The sequence below is a fragment of the Cherax quadricarinatus genome, chromosome 22 (genome assembly GCF_038502225.1).
Source record: "Cherax quadricarinatus isolate ZL_2023a chromosome 22, ASM3850222v1, whole genome shotgun sequence".
Classification (NCBI taxonomy): Eukaryota; Metazoa; Arthropoda; class Malacostraca; order Decapoda; family Parastacidae; genus Cherax; species Cherax quadricarinatus.
This window is the reverse complement of record NC_091313.1, coordinates 18,576,596-18,595,553: the sequence shown is the minus strand read 5'-3', so window position 1 is coordinate 18,595,553 and position 18,958 is coordinate 18,576,596. Positions and strand designations below refer to the sequence as shown.

The 18,958-nt window shown below is 43.6% G+C and overlaps 1 protein-coding gene across 2 annotated transcripts in view; it reads left to right on the top strand.

Annotated features, from left to right (window-relative positions):
- The first annotated feature begins 244 nt into the window (after positions 1 to 244).
- Positions 245 to 18,958, top strand: part of f (espin protein forked) — a 638,438-nt gene continuing 619,724 nt past the window's right edge. For both annotated transcript variants that reach the window (XM_053778210.2, XM_053778207.2), the window contains exon 1: positions 245 to 1,216. In XM_053778210.2, coding sequence (XP_053634185.2) covers positions 600 to 1,216 — 617 coding nt within the window. In that variant the 5' untranslated portion in view covers positions 245 to 599. The remainder of the gene's footprint in view (positions 1,217 to 18,958) is intronic.

Below are 18,958 nucleotides of genomic sequence, written 5' to 3'. Positions count from 1 at the left end.
TGACCACGACCCGTCGCCTAAAGTGACTGACCGCAACCCGTCGTCTAAAGTGACTGACCACGACCCGTCGTCTAAAGTGACTGACCACGACCCGTCGTCTAAAGTGACTGACCACGACCCGTCGTCTAAAGTGACTGACCACGACCCGTCGTCTAAAGTGACTGACCACCACCCGTCGTCATTTCTGCAGCCTTGGTGGGGGAGGCGGCAGCATCAGAGGAACGTGGTCGTCAGTGTGCAGGGAGCGCTCACAGTGAGAGGATCAGGTGGCTCCCAGCACCAAAGAGAAACACATTCACTTTCCTTCCCTCCATCACGACGCCGCGCTCACTTCACTGCCTCTTAGCACCATGTGACTTAAAAAACGTGCGAATAATTGATTGACAGCATAGTATAGGAATAAAACAAAGAATGGATAGTCAATGATGTGAATTTTTTCAGTTTTTAACAAGTGTGTTCCATGCTACTGTGAATTTAGGGAATTTTGACTGTGCATTGAAGAGTAGTTTCTGTATAGGAATTTCTCTTAACAGTAAAAATTTTTAAGTTAAAACTTAGAAGTTATTCAGTACACCATTTGACTTGAGCTGTACATCACGATGTGTATCCTGGACTTATTTCGCATGCAGCTGGAAATAAGAGTGAAGAGGAAGAAGAACGAAGGCTTCCACCTGCGCCGCAACAAGATCCTTTCAGTCAAAAACGCGGGAATTTCCAAACTCTCAGCCATAGGTAAGCTGACACGCAGGAGGAAATGCAAGAAGTGTAGGCCTAAGCTGGAGGCAGCCTGCATGAACCCAGCCTGTGACCTGGACACCGAGTGGGGTGAGAAAATCTCCCCCTACAGCAGTGTCAAGACCCAGTCCACTCAGTTCACGGACGAATGTAAGGAAATATGCGAGTGCAAGAGGGACAGTAAGTGTTTCGACAACAAGCATGACTCGCAAGACACCGTCGAAGTGGCTAATTTCATCGAGATTGACCCTGAGGAAAACTTGGGTAACACTAACCTAGGCTTCGAGGGGGACAGACTGCCATGCACCGGCTCCATCAACAGGTGCAGCTTCCTCAACAAATACAGGAAAAAACTGCAGGAGATACAAGAGGAAGAGGCGAGGCTCAACGCTAAGAACACCTCCAACTCCCTCAAGAAGACCAACAACGTGGACCGCATCATCACGGCCAAGGACGCCACGCAGATGCCAGATCCGGAAAGGTAAGGTACGCTACTGAATTTTTTTTTGTAATACAATTTTTTTTGTTTACTTATACAAACTATTATTTCATTGAACTTTTTGTCTCATCCCGTAAAATTTTCAGATGTTTAATACTACGAACTAAACTAGCTAAGACGAAGCGGAAAAAATGCTATTATGAATGTGTTTGTACAACACACACACACACATATTTAAGTATATATATACATACATACATATATATATATATATATATATATATATATATATATATATATATATATATATATATATATATATATATATATATATATATATATATATATATATATATATATATATATATATATATATATATATATATATTATATATATATATATATATATATATATATATATATATATATATATATATATATATATATATATATATGTATACATATACATGTATATTTTTTTCAATTATTTATTTGTTTATTTATGAATCAGAATAGTACTGTGACTGGCCGAGATTCGAATTCGAGACGTTTAGTCAGCTTCTCAAGAAGACAGCTAAACACGATGCTCTAGAATCACTACACCACCATGACACAAGACGGTATTCAAACGGGAAGAGAATTAGTGTAATCTCTGAGCTTGCCACTTTCCGAATGTAGGAAGCATTAGGAGAATCATTATCCAGTGTTCTCACAGGACACCTAACGTCTTGTGCCCTGCTGGTATAGAGGTCTAAAGCGTCGCGTGCTAAACTCGGCTATCTGTCAGTAAACGTAATTTTAATAATTTATTCCTTCATATGTAGAGTTTATTCGTCCCCAAGCGAATATTTCTCACTCTTATCTGATCGTCTTTTCTTTTTTTTTGTGCCAGATTGGATACATAAGCAACATGCTAATGTATCCACATGGTTGTAAGGCTTACCAGACTGTATTGGGAAGCCCTCGTGTGGAAGGGCTCTTGATCAAAGGAAATTAGCTGCACTCCTCCCCCCTCTTCCTTGGATTGAGCCTAATTGCATTGCATTCCCCCATGGCGCTGTAGGAACCTTATGCGTTTAGCCCTTCCCATGAATATTACAATCTCGCTAATAAACTTACTAAGCTGCTTCAATCTATGGTAAAGTGTGAAGCTCTCTCTGGGGTTGTGGCAACTGTGAACTCTTAGAGGGAGGGATTATGGCAACAATGAGGCAGACGTATGTGAAGGTTGTCGAGGTGTCTAGTATAACGTCTGCCATTGGCGTCGCCGTGCATGGTTACAGCAGTGCATCTGCCATTTGGACGTGTTAGGTAGAGCCGTGATGCGTCAGACACGTTCTGATTGACGTCAACCTTCTCATAAGCAGGTTTCAATGCTAGACTTGCTGTAAAAGTATCTGATTGTCATAGAACTAGACACAATCAGGTTGTCATAGAATGTGAAAATGTGTATACGTAAAAATAATGAATAAAAACTAAGTAAATATAGCATTTTATTATCTAATTAATAACAAGTAAAAAAATAAGGCAAAAGCCTAACGTTCGTCGAGGTTAAATTTAGATATCAGATTCTGCTGAGGAATACTAAAAAAAAAAAAAAGGCTAACTCTTCCCCTCCACCGCCACAGAACATAAAAAGCATAATTCTTCTTCGGGTTGTTATAAATAAGAGATTATAGCATCGTAAAATTGATGGTCCACAATACCAACTGGTTGACGAATGAGACACATTTGTAGCACTTGATTCTTTATTGCCGAAACGTTTCGCCTGCACAAAAGGCTTCTTCAGTCGAATACGGGAGGATACAACAATGGGAACAGTACGTAGAAATACTTCTGAAGGGATCAGTCTGTCGCCTTCGGTGGGAGGTGGTCAGTCCTGAGCTCAAGCCTAGTTATGTAGGGATCAGTGTGTCACCCTCGGTGGGAGACGGTCAGTCCCTCAAGCTTAGTTTTAAAAAGATCAGTCTGTCACCCTAGGTAGGAGGTGATCAGTCCCTCAAGCCTAAAACATAGGCATGCGGACAGACCTCACGTACTTGAGGTGAAGTGAAGCAGCTGGCGTTGACGTCACATGTGAGCGTGGCCCACTGGTGTAAGTCACGCTAAACACTTTAGCAAAGGAGTTGAAATGAAATAAGTTAGCTACAAAAATGGACTAACTAGAAGTGTATTTAGCTATGAACAGCTGAGAAATGTATTCTTCAGAAATATTTGATTTTGCATAGGTCTGTGTAAAGTGTGGTGTGTGTGTGTGTTTATACTGTGCTGCATATTATGAAATCATATATATTAATTGATGGATAGTGTAAAAGAAACGTAATCCAATACTAGGACATTAGAAAACGTTTCGGTCCTGAGACATTGATCACTTCTAACACATAGAGGTTAAAAATGATGGCTATTGCTATAATTATATTAAACTAGGCTTACTAAGGTTTCCATAGAATTAGACAGGTTTGTTTCTCAAAGAACGAGAGATATTTAGCTAGCCAATGAATCAGACCTGTTCAGTGAGGCCAGACACCAACACAAACAAAAATCAACATAGGTAATTATATAGTTTTTTTGCAAGGCGTTAAACCTGATGGAGTGATGGAGGCTCGATCCTCCGTCTGGTAACCGCAACCCAATGCCTGACCAAAGAGGCTGTTGGTGATAGCCAATTACATAGAGGCGGACACGTACGTGGGCTGTCAGGGAGCTAGACGTGACCCTGTTGTTGCAGAGATCACTGTTGTGCGCTAATATTGTATGCTGTCGTTGCAAGCTACTGTTGCAGATTATCATTGCAGGTCACTGTTACAAGTTACTGTTACAGGTTGCTGTAGTAGCTTACTGTTGCAGGCTACTATTTACAGGCTACTGATGAAGGTTACTGTTGCATGTTGCTACTGCATGTTGCTGAAACAGGTAACAGTGGCAGGTTACCATGGTAGGCTGCCATTGGCAGAAAAATTTCCTTGTAAGGCGAGGGGATTCTGTGGTCTTTACTCTAATGTTTTGTACATGAGAGTTAAAGTGACGTGGGAGCCAAAGCCAGTCTGATACATTACACTGTTCGTTATTTGTCACTGTAATTCATTTTAGCTTTATTCAAGACTTGCTGTTCCAGAGTTTGACTTTTTTTCTTGTGTGTGTGTGTGTGTGTGTGTGTGTGTGTGTGTGTGTGTGTGTGTGTGTGTGTGTGTGTGTGTGTGTGTGTGTGTGTGTGTGTGTGTGTGTTTGTGTGTGTGTGTATGTGTGTATGTGTGTGTGTGTGTGTGTGTGTGTGTGTGTGTGTGTGTGTGTGTGTGTGTGTGTGTGTGTGTGTGTGTGTGTGTGTTTATGTACGCTTGAGTATGGCTTAGTACACTTGGGGATGGGTATGTCTGTAAGCTTGTATATGTGCGTATTTCTGCACAGTTATACATGTTTATGCAGCTTGTCTGTGCGTGTCTGTACTGTACACGTTTATATGGGGGTGGTTCTGTACACTTGTGTATGTACGTGCGTGTACACTTGTGTATTTGTAGATGAATGGTTCAGAGAACCGACATGTTGATAAATTAGACACATGTGCAACATGTTGCACATGTGTCTAATTTATCAACATGTCGGTTCTCTGAACCATTCATCTACAAACCTGTCAGACACTGCAACTTCTTGGGATCTTAATACTTGGGAATTCTTCGCTTGCCTAATTCTTGGGCACGACCTACTTCCACATTGAACAAATGTGACACCACCTATGACTGCTTCACCTCTCCTACCAACGGTTTATAAGCTCCTTCTCCGCACGTATGCCGTATTCTATTCAAGATTGATGGACTGACCACATCGACTCAAGGTTGAGTGACTGATTACCTCATTCTCCTCCTGTTCTTCAAGATTCTCCTTTGTATGGACTGATGAAGCCACTGTGTGGCGAAACGTTTCCTGAATAAAGATACCCAAGAGTTGCACATGTGTCTAATTTATCAACACTTGTGTATGCACTAGTCTTCGTTTATTTGTAAATATGGGTGTGCCTGTACACTTGTGTATGTACATCTCTTTGTATGTCTGTTTTGTGTGTTGTGTATACTTTTATATGTGCTTTTGTTGTTCTGCGTGTCTCTATACGCTAGTTCATGTGTGTACACTTGTATGTGCGTATCTCTGGACCCTAACGCGTCTGTACATATTAGTATGTGCGTGCGTGCGTGTGTGTGTGTGTGTAACCGTGTATATGTACAAGCCTTCCTATAGTATTATTCCATTCGTAGGGAAGCATTAAAACCGTAGATGTCGTACAGCACACAGGGAATGGTAAGAGAGATAATGAGATTTGATCCAAGGAAGGAAAGGGAGTTCAGATTCTTGAGATCAAAGCGAGTCCTTGCTTCCAGGGAGAAAATTTAAAACCTTTTTAATTTGCCTCTTACACTCAGTGTTACAGCGGTGTGGCTTCCTTTTCTGCACCGTCTAGTTGTGCTTAATGTTGGCATGATTATCCACTGTGTGTTGTTAGGTGCAGCCCTCTTCTCATCATCACCATATTCTTGGTGTTGCTTGGTTAGGTTAGGTTCCATTATATTAGGAGGTGCAGTGCTCTTCTCAGTACCGACAAACTAGTCTTGATGTTGCAAGGGTAGGCGTTGTCTGTCTGTCTCTGCTGGAGTGTGACCTGAGACCTCCTACCCTGCTCTCCTGTTGACTCTGTGGAGTACTGGCAGAACCTGCTGCCTTCCTAACTTCAAGAGACACTTACACACAGCAGCTCGTTTACACGTTAATATAGAGAATCAATAGCGAGTTTTAGCTTTTAACACAACAGTCGGGTTCACACACACACAAACAAGTGGAAATTAAAACACAGATGAGTTATGGATTGTTAGGAAATACTTCTTTACCTTTAGAGTGGTAAGAAAGTGGAATGAACTACACATAGAAATGAGAGGAATGATCCATACATAATTTTAAGAGTAAGCATGATAGGCTTCACACGGCCAGTAGAGAGTGAACCCAGTAGCTGTCAGCGGAGGGGCGAAGCCGGGAGGAGAGACTCAACCCTTGTAACCACAAATAGGTGAGCACACATATATACACAGACACACATACAAAACACACACATACAAAAAACACACACATACAAAGCACACAAAACGCACATACAAAACACACACACACACACAAATACGATAAAGCTGATGGCGAAGGGAGAGAGTGGACCTAGTAGCGACCAGCGAAGAGGAGGGGTCAGGAGCTGTGAATCGACCCTTGCAGCCACAGTTTGATGAGCACACACACGCACACACACACACACACACACACACACACACACACACACACACACACACACACACACACACACACACACACACACACACACACACACACACTACACACCACACACGACACACACACACACACCACACACTACACACACACACACACACACACACACACACACACACACACACACACACACACACACACTACACACACAAACACACACACACACACACACACACACACACACACACATGTCATGTGGGTTTTCGATGCGTGGATAGGGTAAGAATACTCACGTAGGCTGGTAGTACGTATAATATATATCGGGAAGTATGGGAAGCGCCAACAGCCGACCTGCCTCTCTCTGCTCCCTAACTTGACTGACCCACCAGTGCCCCAGTGCCTACGGGTGAGGTGTTTGAAATCCTGCTATGGTCAGCAGCAACATAACAGTCAGTGATTCACACAGACGGTTGGTAGTGAGTCATCTACTGGTACACTGGTTACTGGTAACTGGTTACTAGGAACTGGTACTACTACTGAGAGCTCGGCGACGCTAACGTATGTCGTCCCGACATACAACTAATACAAACTAGAGACAGCAGGTGTATGGCTTGGGCTGATTCTATACAATGTCAAAGTACACAACAATTGAACATTATAACATACATAAGTAAAACATTGGAATGGAAGCTTACATAACTGAAACTGTAATAAAACTGTAATGCAATACAAGGTATAATATAGCACAACTCATCGAATGAAACTCAACGTTGGGATTACACAATAGAAGTGATAAAAAAAAATTTGATCGATCGATCTGTATTCATGTGATCTACGGATTCTGAGGAAGGAATATATACAAAGAAAGAAGTGTTTAACAGAAAGGCAGATTCGGTGCACTCAAATCTAGACTGTTAACTCTCAGAATTCGGAGAGAACGTGAACACAAAAAAAAACTTCTTGAATACTGATAAGCTGATACTGTAATTATTCATCTATACAGGTTATTTACATTTAACCCCAACTCTGCTAGGGTGAGATTGACATAAGCAGAATGGGTGTCATCTCTGGGAGGATCAAACTCTGTAGCACTGACTAACTCATGCTGTATTTGAGGCAAATCTGAAATGGTAGTTACAAATGATACTTGAGGATTTCTCAATACCTGTCGTGTACGTAGGGAATAACGACATTCAGGTTGATCGTCTGACTGAGTATCAGAGGTAGAGAGTACAGGATCAGGAGGATTGTCAGAGTCTGTCACATCTACTGGTACACTGGTTACTGGTAACTGGTTACTAGGAACTGGTACTACTACTGAGACACACACACACACCCAACACCCAGCTATAGAATCCCACAGTATGCTACCAGGTCTCCCACCCTCACAGGCCCCCCAAACCACAGTGTTGGAAAGGAAACTGAAGGTATGGTACACAAACGCTGATGGAATAACAAATAAGCGGGAGGAGTGGCACGAAAGAGTCAAAGAGGCATCACCGGACATCATAGCTCTCACAGAAACCAAGCTAACAGGTATGATAACAGATGCCATATTTCCAACGGGATACCAGATCCTGAGGAAAGACAGAGGTAACAGGGGGGGGGAGTGGCACTGTTGATCAAAAACCAATGGATGAGCTGGAGAGAGGAGACAGCGGAGAAGCAAGCGATTACATAGCGGAAACACTTCACTCTGGAGGTCCCAATGTGGTAATTGCAGTGATGTATAACCCACCACAGAATAGCAGGAGGCCAAGGCAAGAGTATGACGAGAGCAATAGACCGATGGTTGACACACTGGCTGCAGTAGCCAGAAGAGCTCATGCATGCAGGGCAAAGCTCCTGATCATGGGGGACTTTAACCACAAGGAGATCGATTGGGAGAACTTGGAGCCACATGGGGGCCAAGACACATGGAGGACTAAGATGATGGAGGTGGTACTGGAAAACTTCATGCACCAACACGTAAGGGACACTACAAGAGAGAGAGAGAGGAGAGGATGAACCAGTAAGACTGGACCTAGTATTCACCTTGAGTAGTGCAGATATTGAGGACATCACATATGAAAGACCCCTTGGGGCCAGCGATCATGTGGTTTTAAGCTTCGAATACACAGTAGAGCTACAAATGGAGGGGGAAGCAGGAAGGCCAGGACGAATGAAGCCAAACTACAAGAAAGGGGACTACACGGGAATGAGGAACTTCCTGAACGGGGTTCAGTGGGACAGAGAATTGGCAGGAAAGTCAGTTAATGAGATGATGGAATATGTAGCAACAATTTGCAAGGAGGCTGAGGAGAGGTTTATACCCAAGGGAAACAGGACTAATGAAAAAGCCAGGATGAGTCCATGGTTCACCCAAAGGTGCAGGGAGGCAAAAACTAAGTGTGCTAGGGAATGGAAGAAATATAGAAGGCAAAGGACCCAGGAGAATAAGGAGAGCAGTCGTAGAGCCAGAAATGAATATGCACAGATAAGAAGGGAGGCCCAGCGACAATATGAAAACGACATAGCAGCTAAGGAAGGAAGGAGGAGAGACAACAAGAAATGACCATGAAGTAAGTGAGGAACTCAACAAGAGATTTAAAGAAGTGTTCACAGAGGAGACAGAAGGGGCTCCAGAAAGACAGAGAGGTGGGGCACACCACCAAGTGCTGGACACAGTACACACAACCAAGGAAGAAGTGAAGAGGGTTCTGAGTGAGATAGATACCTCTAAGTCAATGGGGCCGGATAACATCTCTCCATGGGTCCTGAGAGAGGGAGCAGAGGCGCTATGTGTACCCCTAACAACAATATTCAATACATCTATCGAAACAGGGAGATTGCCTGAGGCATGGAAGACAGCAAATGTAGTCCCAATTTTTAAAATAGGAGACAGACATGAAGCACTAAACTACAGACCAGTGTCACTAACATGTATAGTATGCAAAGTCATGGAGAAGATTATCAGGAGAAGAGTAGTGGAACACCTAGAAAGGAATGATCTCATCAACAGCAGCCAACATGGTTTCAGGGACGGGAAATCTTGTGTCACAAACCTACTGGAGTTCTATGACATGGTGACAGCAGTAAGACAAGAGAGAGAGGGGTGGGTGGATTGCATTTTCTTGGACTGCAAGAAGGCGTTTGACACAGTTCCACACAAGAGATTAGTGCAAAAACTGGAGGACCAAGCAGGGATAACAGGGAAGGCACTACAATGGATCAGGGAATACTTGTCAGGAAGACAGCAGCGAGTCATGGTACGTGGCGAGGTGTCAGAGTGGGCACCTGTGACCAGCGGGGTCCCACAGGGGTCAGTCCTAGGACCAGTGCTGTTTCTGGTATTTGTGAACGACATGACGGAAGGAATAGAATCCGAAGTGTCCCTGTCTGCAGATGACGTCAAGTTGATGAGAAGAATTCATTCGATCGAAGACCAGGCAGAACTACAAAGGGATCTGGACAAGCTGCAGACCTGGTCCAGAAATTGGCTACTGGAGTTCAACCCCACCAAGTGCAAAGTCATGAAGATTGGGGAAGGGCAAAGAAGACCGCAGACGGAGTACAGTCTAGGGGGCCAGAGACTACAAACCTCACTCAAGGAAAAAGATCTTGGGGTGAGTATAACACCAGGCACATCTCCTGAAGCGCACATCAACCAAATAACTGCTGCTGCATATGGGCGCCTAGCTAACCTCAGAACAGCATTCCGACATCTTAATAAGGAATCGTTCAGGACCCTGTACACCGTGTACGTTAGGCCCATATTTTTTTTTTTTTTTTTTTTTACTACAAGTACATGTACAAGGTATACAGTCCTAGCTGACAACAATGACATACTACTATATAGAAAGTCCCTTGTTATGCTCCGCATTTCGGTACATTTCGGGCAAATTAGGTCAGTGTCCCAGGATGCGACCCACACCAGTCGACTAACACCCAGGTACCCATTTTACTGATGGGGAACATAGACAACAGGTGGAAAGAAACACGTCCAATGTTTCTACTCTGGCTGGGAATCGAACCCAGGCCCTCGCCGTGTGAAGCGAGAGCGTTAGCCACCAGGCCACCAGAGCCCACTGGAGTATGCGGCACCAGTTTGGAACCCACACCTAGCCAAGCACGTAAAGAAACTAGAGAAAGTGCAAAGGTTTGCAACAAGACTAGTCCCAGAGCTAAGAGATATGTCCTACGAGGAGAGGTTAAGGGAAATCAACCTGACGACACTGGAGGACAGGAGAGATAGGGGGGACATGATAACGACATACAAAATACTGAGAGGAATTGACAAGGTAGACAAAGACAGGATGTTCCAGAGATGGGACACAGCAGCAAGGGGGCACAGTTGGAAGTTGAAGACACAGATAAATCACAGGGATGTTAGGAAGTATTTCTTCAGCCACAGAGTAGTCAGTAAGTGGAATAGTTTGGGAAGCGATGTAGTGGAGGCAGGATCCATACATAGCTTTAAGCAGAGGTATGATAAAGCTCACGGTTCAGGGAGAGTGACCTAGTAGCGATCAGTGAAGAGGCGGGGCCAGGAGCTTGGACTCGACCCCTGCAACCTCAACTAGGTGAGTACAACTAGGTGAGTACACACGCAGGATCTCCAGGAGGTGGTGGACACCTGGGGCACGGCAGAGTGAAAGCAAGTTGCTAGGAAGGAAGACTCCCAATACTTGACTGATTTATTTCACGCTTCTCTGCTCACCGCCGCCAGCACCTCAGTGTTGAGAGGCGTTGCAAGTTACTGCATGATGCAATGAACACATACACACACACAGCATGGCGTCACTTGTTTGGTGTGATGTTAGAGATGAATGAAGCTCGTGAAACCTCTTTTATGGTAAATGATTAATGGGATTCAGAAATATATAGTCCCTTTAAAGAAAGGAAGAGAGGCAGTTGATGGTGACCTGTCTTCCTCTACTTTGGATTGAACCCGATTGGCTCCCATTTCCCCAGGTTCTGCATAGCCCGTACGGGGTTAACGCTTCCCCACGAATGTAAGACTAATAATTCTTTGTTCAGGCTTCGTAAGTTGATATCGCCTTTACGTGTTCATTTATAATCGTTTATATTTTGCTTTTAGACGACAAACCTAAAAAAAACTGGATGACATACAGTATAGACAGAAAATTTCTTAAAATCTTATTTAAGTAGGAGCCAGAGGTTACCTCTGGTCAGGATGTGTTGTGAGAACGTATTGCAAATGTCTGTTCCAGTCACGCTGAAAAAAAAGGTGCAGCCAGAATGAACTGAGTGATGACTGCCCGCCTTCAAGTACAACAGTTGTCGTCTGGTCTCTCTGTCTGGCCTATTTTTTTTTACTACTCTGTCATGCTCTTCATTCAGTTTTTTTTTTTCACTATCACTTACCCTTATGCTTTTCTCAAACTAAATATTTTCCACCATATATTTATATCCTTTATTTATACAAGTAGTTTCCTATTAAAGTTATAAGTGAAAGTTAACCCACAATCATAATAATGATGATGATGATAATAATAATAATAATAATAATAATAATAATAATAATAATAATAATAATAATATCATCTTTATTTCTACAAGTACATGTACAAGGTATACAGGCTTCGCTGACATCAGTGACATACTACTATATAGAAAGTCCCTTGTTATACAAATTAGGCTAATTTTGTCAACAGGATGCAGCCCACACCAGTCGACTAACACCCAGGTACCTATTTTACTGCTAAATAAACATGGACAGCAGATGTCTTAAGGAAACACGTCCTAGTGTTTTCACTCGTACCGGGGATCGAACCACGGATCTCAGTGTGTGAGCTTAATGCACTAGCAGTCTAACTACGGGACACCTTAACATGCTCACAACACGCTTATATTAGTACAACGTTTCGCTCTGTGTAGAGCTTTACCAAAACTTGATATAGCTCTACACAGAGCGAAACGTTGTCCTATTGCAAGCTTGTTATGTAATTTTGTCTTCATTCTTGCCTTGATTTGTTATCGTCTTCAACGATAACTTTAATTTTTAAAGGGGTGGACCGGTAAGACAATGGCCTTAGGCCTCAGTCAGATGACCAAAAGTTCCTGCTGAGGGTCATCATATGACCTAGACCAGCGTCAGGAAATACTCGTCCTGTTTCCTGATAAACCTTATCTAACCTGTCTTCAACGAACAGGCAGCCAAATACTGCTCATTAATGTGTTGAGTTGCTACCCTAAAGTTAATATGTTAAGTTGCTACTCGAAAGTCAATGTGTTAAGTTGCTACTCTGAAATTAATGTGTTAAGTGGTAGGCTACAGATGCTGGTGGTAGGCTATATATGTTGGTGGTAGGCTACATATGTTGGTGGTAGGCTACATATGTTGGTGGTAGGCTACATATGTTGGTGGTAGGTTACAGGTGTTGGTGATAGGTTACAGGCGTTGGTGGTAGGTTACCTATGTTGGTCGTAGGCTACATATGTTGGTGGTAGGTTACAGGTGTTGGTGGTAGGTTACGTATGCTGGTGGTAGGCTACATATGTTGGTGGTAGGTTACAGGTGTTGGTGATAGGTGACAGGTGTTGGTGGTGGGTTACAGGTACTCTTTTAAGGTTACAGGTACTGGTACTAGGCTGCAGGTGGTGGTAGAAGGGACCAGTTAACTAAGCAGATCACCTTCCCCTGGGTGAGGTGTGTGTGTGTGTGTGTGTGTGTGTGTGTGTGTGTGTGTGTGTGTGTGTGTGTGTGTGTGTGTGTGTGTGTGTGTGTGCGTGTGCGTGTGCGTGTGTGTACTCACCTATTTGTACTCACCTATTTGTGGTTGCAGGGGTCGAGTCCTAGCTCCTGGCCCCGCCTCTTCACCGGTTGCTACTGGGCCCTCTCTCTCCCCGCTCCATGAGCTTTATCAAACCTCGTCTTAAAACTGTGTATGGTTCCTGCCTCCACTACGTCATTTTCTAGGCTATTCCACTGCCTTACAACTCTATGACTGAAGAAATACTTCCTACTATCTCTCTGACTCATTTGTGTCTTCAACTTCCAATTGTGGCCTCTTGTTTCTGTGTCCCCTCCCTGGAACATCCTGTCTTTGTCCACCTTGTCTATTCCACGCAGTATTTTATATGTCGTTATCATGTCTCCCCTGACCCTCCTGTCCTCCAGTGTCGTCAGGCCGATTTCCCTTAATCTTTCTTCATAGGACATTCCCCTTAGCTCTGGAACTAACCTTGTCGCAAACCTTTGTACTTTCTCTAGTTTCTTGACGTGCTTTGTGTGTGTGTGTGTGTGTGTGTGTGTGTGTGTGTGTGTGTGTGTGTGTGTGTGTGTGTGTGTGTGTGTGTGTGTGTGTGTGTGTGTGTGTGTGTCTGTGTGTGTGTGTCTGTGTGCGTGTGTGTTGCAGGGTCGTTCTTAATGGTTTCTCTTCACTCAACTTCCCTGCAAGTGCAAAAAAACAAGATTTTTTTTTTACCTATTTGCGTCATTTTAAGAAGACCTTTGCAAGTAAAAATAACATTTACCACTTAAAATAGTTATTCTTAACGAGGGGGAGACTAGACTGAAGTTTTTGTTCTCATTTCTTCAAGAGGTTGGCATGTCTAAGGAACTGGGTGTATCCTACTCTTTCCTGGATCAAAACTGATTTCATCCCAGTGCCCAGGTGCTGAAGCTGAAAGATCCTCACGGTCCTCAGGTGCTGAAGGATCCTCCAAGTCCCCCAGGTGCTGAAGGATCCTCACAGTTCCCAGGTGCTGAAGCTGAAGGATCCTCACAATCCCCAGGTTCTAAAGCTGAAGGATCCTCACAGTCCCCGGGTGCTGAAGCTGAAAGATCCTCCCAGTCCCCAGGTTCTACAGCTGAAGGATCCTCACAGTCCCCGGGTGCTAAAGCTGAAGGATCCTTCCAGTCCCCAGGTTCTAAAGCAGAAGGACCCTCCCAGTCCCCAGGTGCTGAAGGATCCTCACAATCCCCAGGTTTTGAAAGATCCTCGTGAGCTTAGCCACACCCTGTGAATGGAATATTTTTTTTTCTTTTAATTACATTTGAAATATTGTACGAAAACTCCAAGGCAGGAGAAGCAACACAGTTGTGGGTAAATGACTCTTTCTACTTACGGAAGCACGGAACCATGAATTGTTAAAATTATGTGCAAGCGTTAAACCCGCAAAGGCTGTACAGCCTGTCCTCGGAACAAGAACCCTTCAATAACATCAAGGCATAGTAACTGTTTTCATAGTAGCAGTGTAGGTGTGGGGAGTGAAGGATGGGGTGAGAGCCTTCTGTTACACTATCCAGACTTCTTCTGGACCTCATGATTATCAGTGAGTTCTTGAGGTTTATAAAAGCACGTGAGCAAACACTAAGACATTAGAAAACGTTTCGGTCCTGAGACCTTGATCGTTTCTTCAGGTGATCAAGGTCCCATGGCCGAAACCTTTTCTAATAAACATGTCCTAATGTTTTCTCAAGTGTTTTTTTTTAAATCAGTCGTCGGTTCTAGTTACCAAGGTTTATATCAGACCATACGGTCTTTTGACAGGGCTTTCTCAGGTAATTCCTTTCCTTCAGGTGCTGATCTGTTTTTCCTTTCTCTTTCCACCACACCGTCTTCTCCTGTTTCGTCTCGTCCTCTTCCTCCTGCTCGCCTCTTCTTTTTTCCCTCCATCTTTCTTGTCCTGGTGTCTGTGCCTTCAGTGATGCAGCAGCCCCGAGGGTCCCCAGGACAGATATTCCCGGGTCTTCAATTTTTTTTACACGCTGACCAGCATGCATGAAGGTCGCTGGTGCACCAGCTGAGTGCACCTCCACTCAACACACTCTCATTACATGATCTCGTGCACTTTCATATTCTCGCTCTTCAGAGTGTAAGTACCCTATTTAACACTCTAGGGACGTGCGAGACTTCGCGATTATCTTCTTGTTTCGTGACTCATGAGGGGTTGTCTAGTGTAGTAGGCGTGGTCAGTGGGCGTGGTCCGTGGGCGTGGCCCCTCAGAAGTATCCCGTTCTTTGAGGATAAAATGCGGTAGGTAGCTTGGGGAGGAACACGCAGCTACTGACGTAGGTCTTTTCCAAAGTAACCTCGGTTACTGTTGTTGACAAAAAAACACATAAAACTTATTTATGTCATTAAGATTCATTCATGCAGCCTCGCCACTGGTGGCGAGGCTGCCACCAGCACCGCTGTCATGCGCTACTGTACATCGTGGTGACTGTTAATTAACAAATGTGAATGCATTAACCGTGGACCCCAGACCGCTGGTATGCCGGTCGGACTCAGTCGTCTGATTGGGCATTATCGGCACTCATTTATATAGAAATGCGGGGGGGGGGGGGTTAACAGGTGGTTGAATACTCTCACACTGAGGGGAAACAGGTGTCTTTAGCCCTCAGTGAGGGAGCAACAGGAGTCTGTTCAAACACACGAGACAAAAGCAGTAGATCGTACCAGGGCAGTTCTTTCTGTGGTCTGAATTCGCATCAGGCAGATATGGGGGAGAAATAATGGTAAAATCAAATACATATGTGTGTCACTGTTAGGTTAGGTAAGGTTTGTCAGGAAACAGGACAAGTGTCTTAGCCATATGATAACTCGCAGTTGGAACTTTTGGTCATTTGACCGAGGCCTTCCGCTAGCTTACCCGTCCACCCCCTTTAAACATTAGTGTTATACATTTTATGTATATAACTCTCCTCTTGCTAGCAAGGATGAAAAATGTCCAGGGATCCATCCTGACTCACCAGCGCCTCATTCATCATGTCATAATCCTGACTCACCAGCACCTAATTCGCCATATCATCCTGACTCACGTTTCTGATAATTGTAAAGCCATCAAAGAGACAATTACTGGTTATCAAAATATTAACGGTGCAGCATTATGCTGTCAGTGTTCAATTTGAACACTCCAGATTGTGGTGTTCATTACTCAATACGCCCGTCCAGGGTGGAACGAGGTGAAACGCAAACAAGAGTACAGTTACTCTCTTGAGTGGCTGTGGTCACGGCGCCCACCTCTCCTCCCAGCACTTCTGCTCCCACCTCAGGAAATGACTTTATCCAGGGGCTGCCACTGACTCGCTCAAGGGCTCAACGGAGGCTTTAATTGAAGACTAATGTGAGATTCAACAAAGATGTTTCCCGGGGTTAGATGAAATGTGGGTAAATATAATTAGTCTATACTGTTGTGTGGGTTTAACACCTTCCCCAGCACAGGAAATTACTTGCTCACGAAAATAGGCCAACATCTAACAAAAATAGGCCAACACCTGCCCACACACAGGAGAACACCTGCCCACACATAGGAGAACACCTGCCCACACACAGGAGAACACCTGCCCACACACAGGAGAATACCTGCCCACACACAGGAGAACACCTGCCCACACACAAAAGAACACCTGCCCACACAGGAGAACACCTGCCCACACACAGAAAAACACCTACCGACACAGGAGAACACCTGCCCACACACAGAAGAACACCTGCCCACACAGGAGAACACCTGCCCACACACAAGAACACCTGCCGACACAGGAGAACACCTGCCCACACACAGAACACCTACCGACACAGGAGAACACCTGCCCACACACAGAAGAACACCTGCCCACACAGGAGAACATCTGCCCACACACAGAAGAACACCTACCGACACAGGAGAACACCTTCCCACACACAGAAGAACACCTGCCCACACAGGAGAACACCTGCCCACACACAGAAGAACACCTGCCGACACAGGAGAACACCTGCCCACACACAGAACACCTACCGACACAGGAGAACACATGCCCACACACAGAACACCTACCGACACAGGAGAACACCTGCCCACACACAGAAGAACACCTGCCCACACAGAAGAACACCTGCCCACACAGGAGAACACCTGCCCACACAGGAGAACACCTGCCCACACAGAAGAACACCTGCCCACACAGGAGAACACCTGCCCACACACAGGACAAAACTTGACCACTATCAAAGGACTCCACAATATTATGCTAAACAAAAGAATTTCAAGGAAATCTTCAAGGTATTAGTCCAGTCTATATATATACATAATGTATATATATATATATATATATATATATATATATATATATATATATATATATATATATATATATATATATATATATATATATATATATATATGTCGTGCCGAATAGGTAAAACTGACCAATTAGCAACAACTTATTTAAAATTAAATCCTTTCTAAAATTTTTCTTATACGTTTAAACATATATTTTTTCGTTTATGTTAACATAAAAAAAATATAATTTTGTACAAAAAAAAATTAGAAAACTTACCTAACCTTATTATAACAAGCGCAATTCAATTTAGCCTAATCCAGTTAAATATAGTTTAGATAAGTTTACAATAATTTAATAATAAACAAACACAATGAAATATTTACACAAATTTTCGCTTGCCTTATTCGGCAAGAAGAGCGTTGCTTTTTAAGCCAGAATCGCAAGTTTTGCCTGTTTGGCACGACATATATATGTAGCTCCTTGACTACCTACCTACATCATTATAAAAGGTCAGGTGTTGTAAGTTGACCACGAAGTGTAATCTCGTCCTTATATGCCTTTCTGTTCGTCTTTTGTTTTCACGGTTCCTAGATAATGTGAGAAATCATGAAAGCGCTTGCAAGCCACATGGTGATGAAAATCTTTAGCTCAGATCGCCTGTTTGCCATTATACTAAATGTATATGTGTGTGTATATGAATGTTACCAATGTACACTAACCCAGACTAAACTAAAATGAATAAAGACGGGTGAACAAGTTTGAAAGCTGCAGTATTGTCGTACCGTAAGCAAGTGATGGAGTAGTACAGCTTCTTGTGTGTAATTGTTATGGAGTGGAACATGTTAGTGCCGCACAGGTAACAACTTAATTGCTTGTGACTGTATGTTAACGTATTCTAATTGCACACTTGTAGTTTAGCAGCATTACTGTTATTTGCATTTAAGCTGTTTTTACCCCCGGGATGCAACCCACACCAGCCACCTACTTATTTAGTCCTGGGTAAATAGGGGCAGCAGATGTAGAGAAGGAATAAAAAGGCACAGTACCGTGATTGTAACAAAACACAAATAGCCCGCACATAGCAGACTGAAAGGTATAACCACGTTTCAGTCCGGCTTGGACTAAGTCGGATCGAAATTGTGATGTGTAAGGAAGCTTACCAGGACGTTTCAACCTGCACAACAGACTTCCTTTCTAATTCCTACTTCGTCAATAAATTTGTTGTCCTTCATTCTTTGTATTTGGTCTTTAATATTTTGTGTATTTTTTTGTTTTACAAACTTGAATAAATGATTTGGTCATTTGTTGTGATCCACTATTTCCTCTTCAGAGTTTCTTCTTTCTTCTTACATTTGTTTGGTCATTTCTGCTATATTTGAATTATTACCTGAGAGTGTACCTGGAGCCGTTCCGAGGCTCAGCGCCCCCTGTGACCCAGTCCTTGACCTGGTGTGTGTGTACTCACCTATTTGTGGTTGCAGGGGTCGAGTCATAGCTCCTGACCCCGCTTCTTCACTGATTGCTACTAG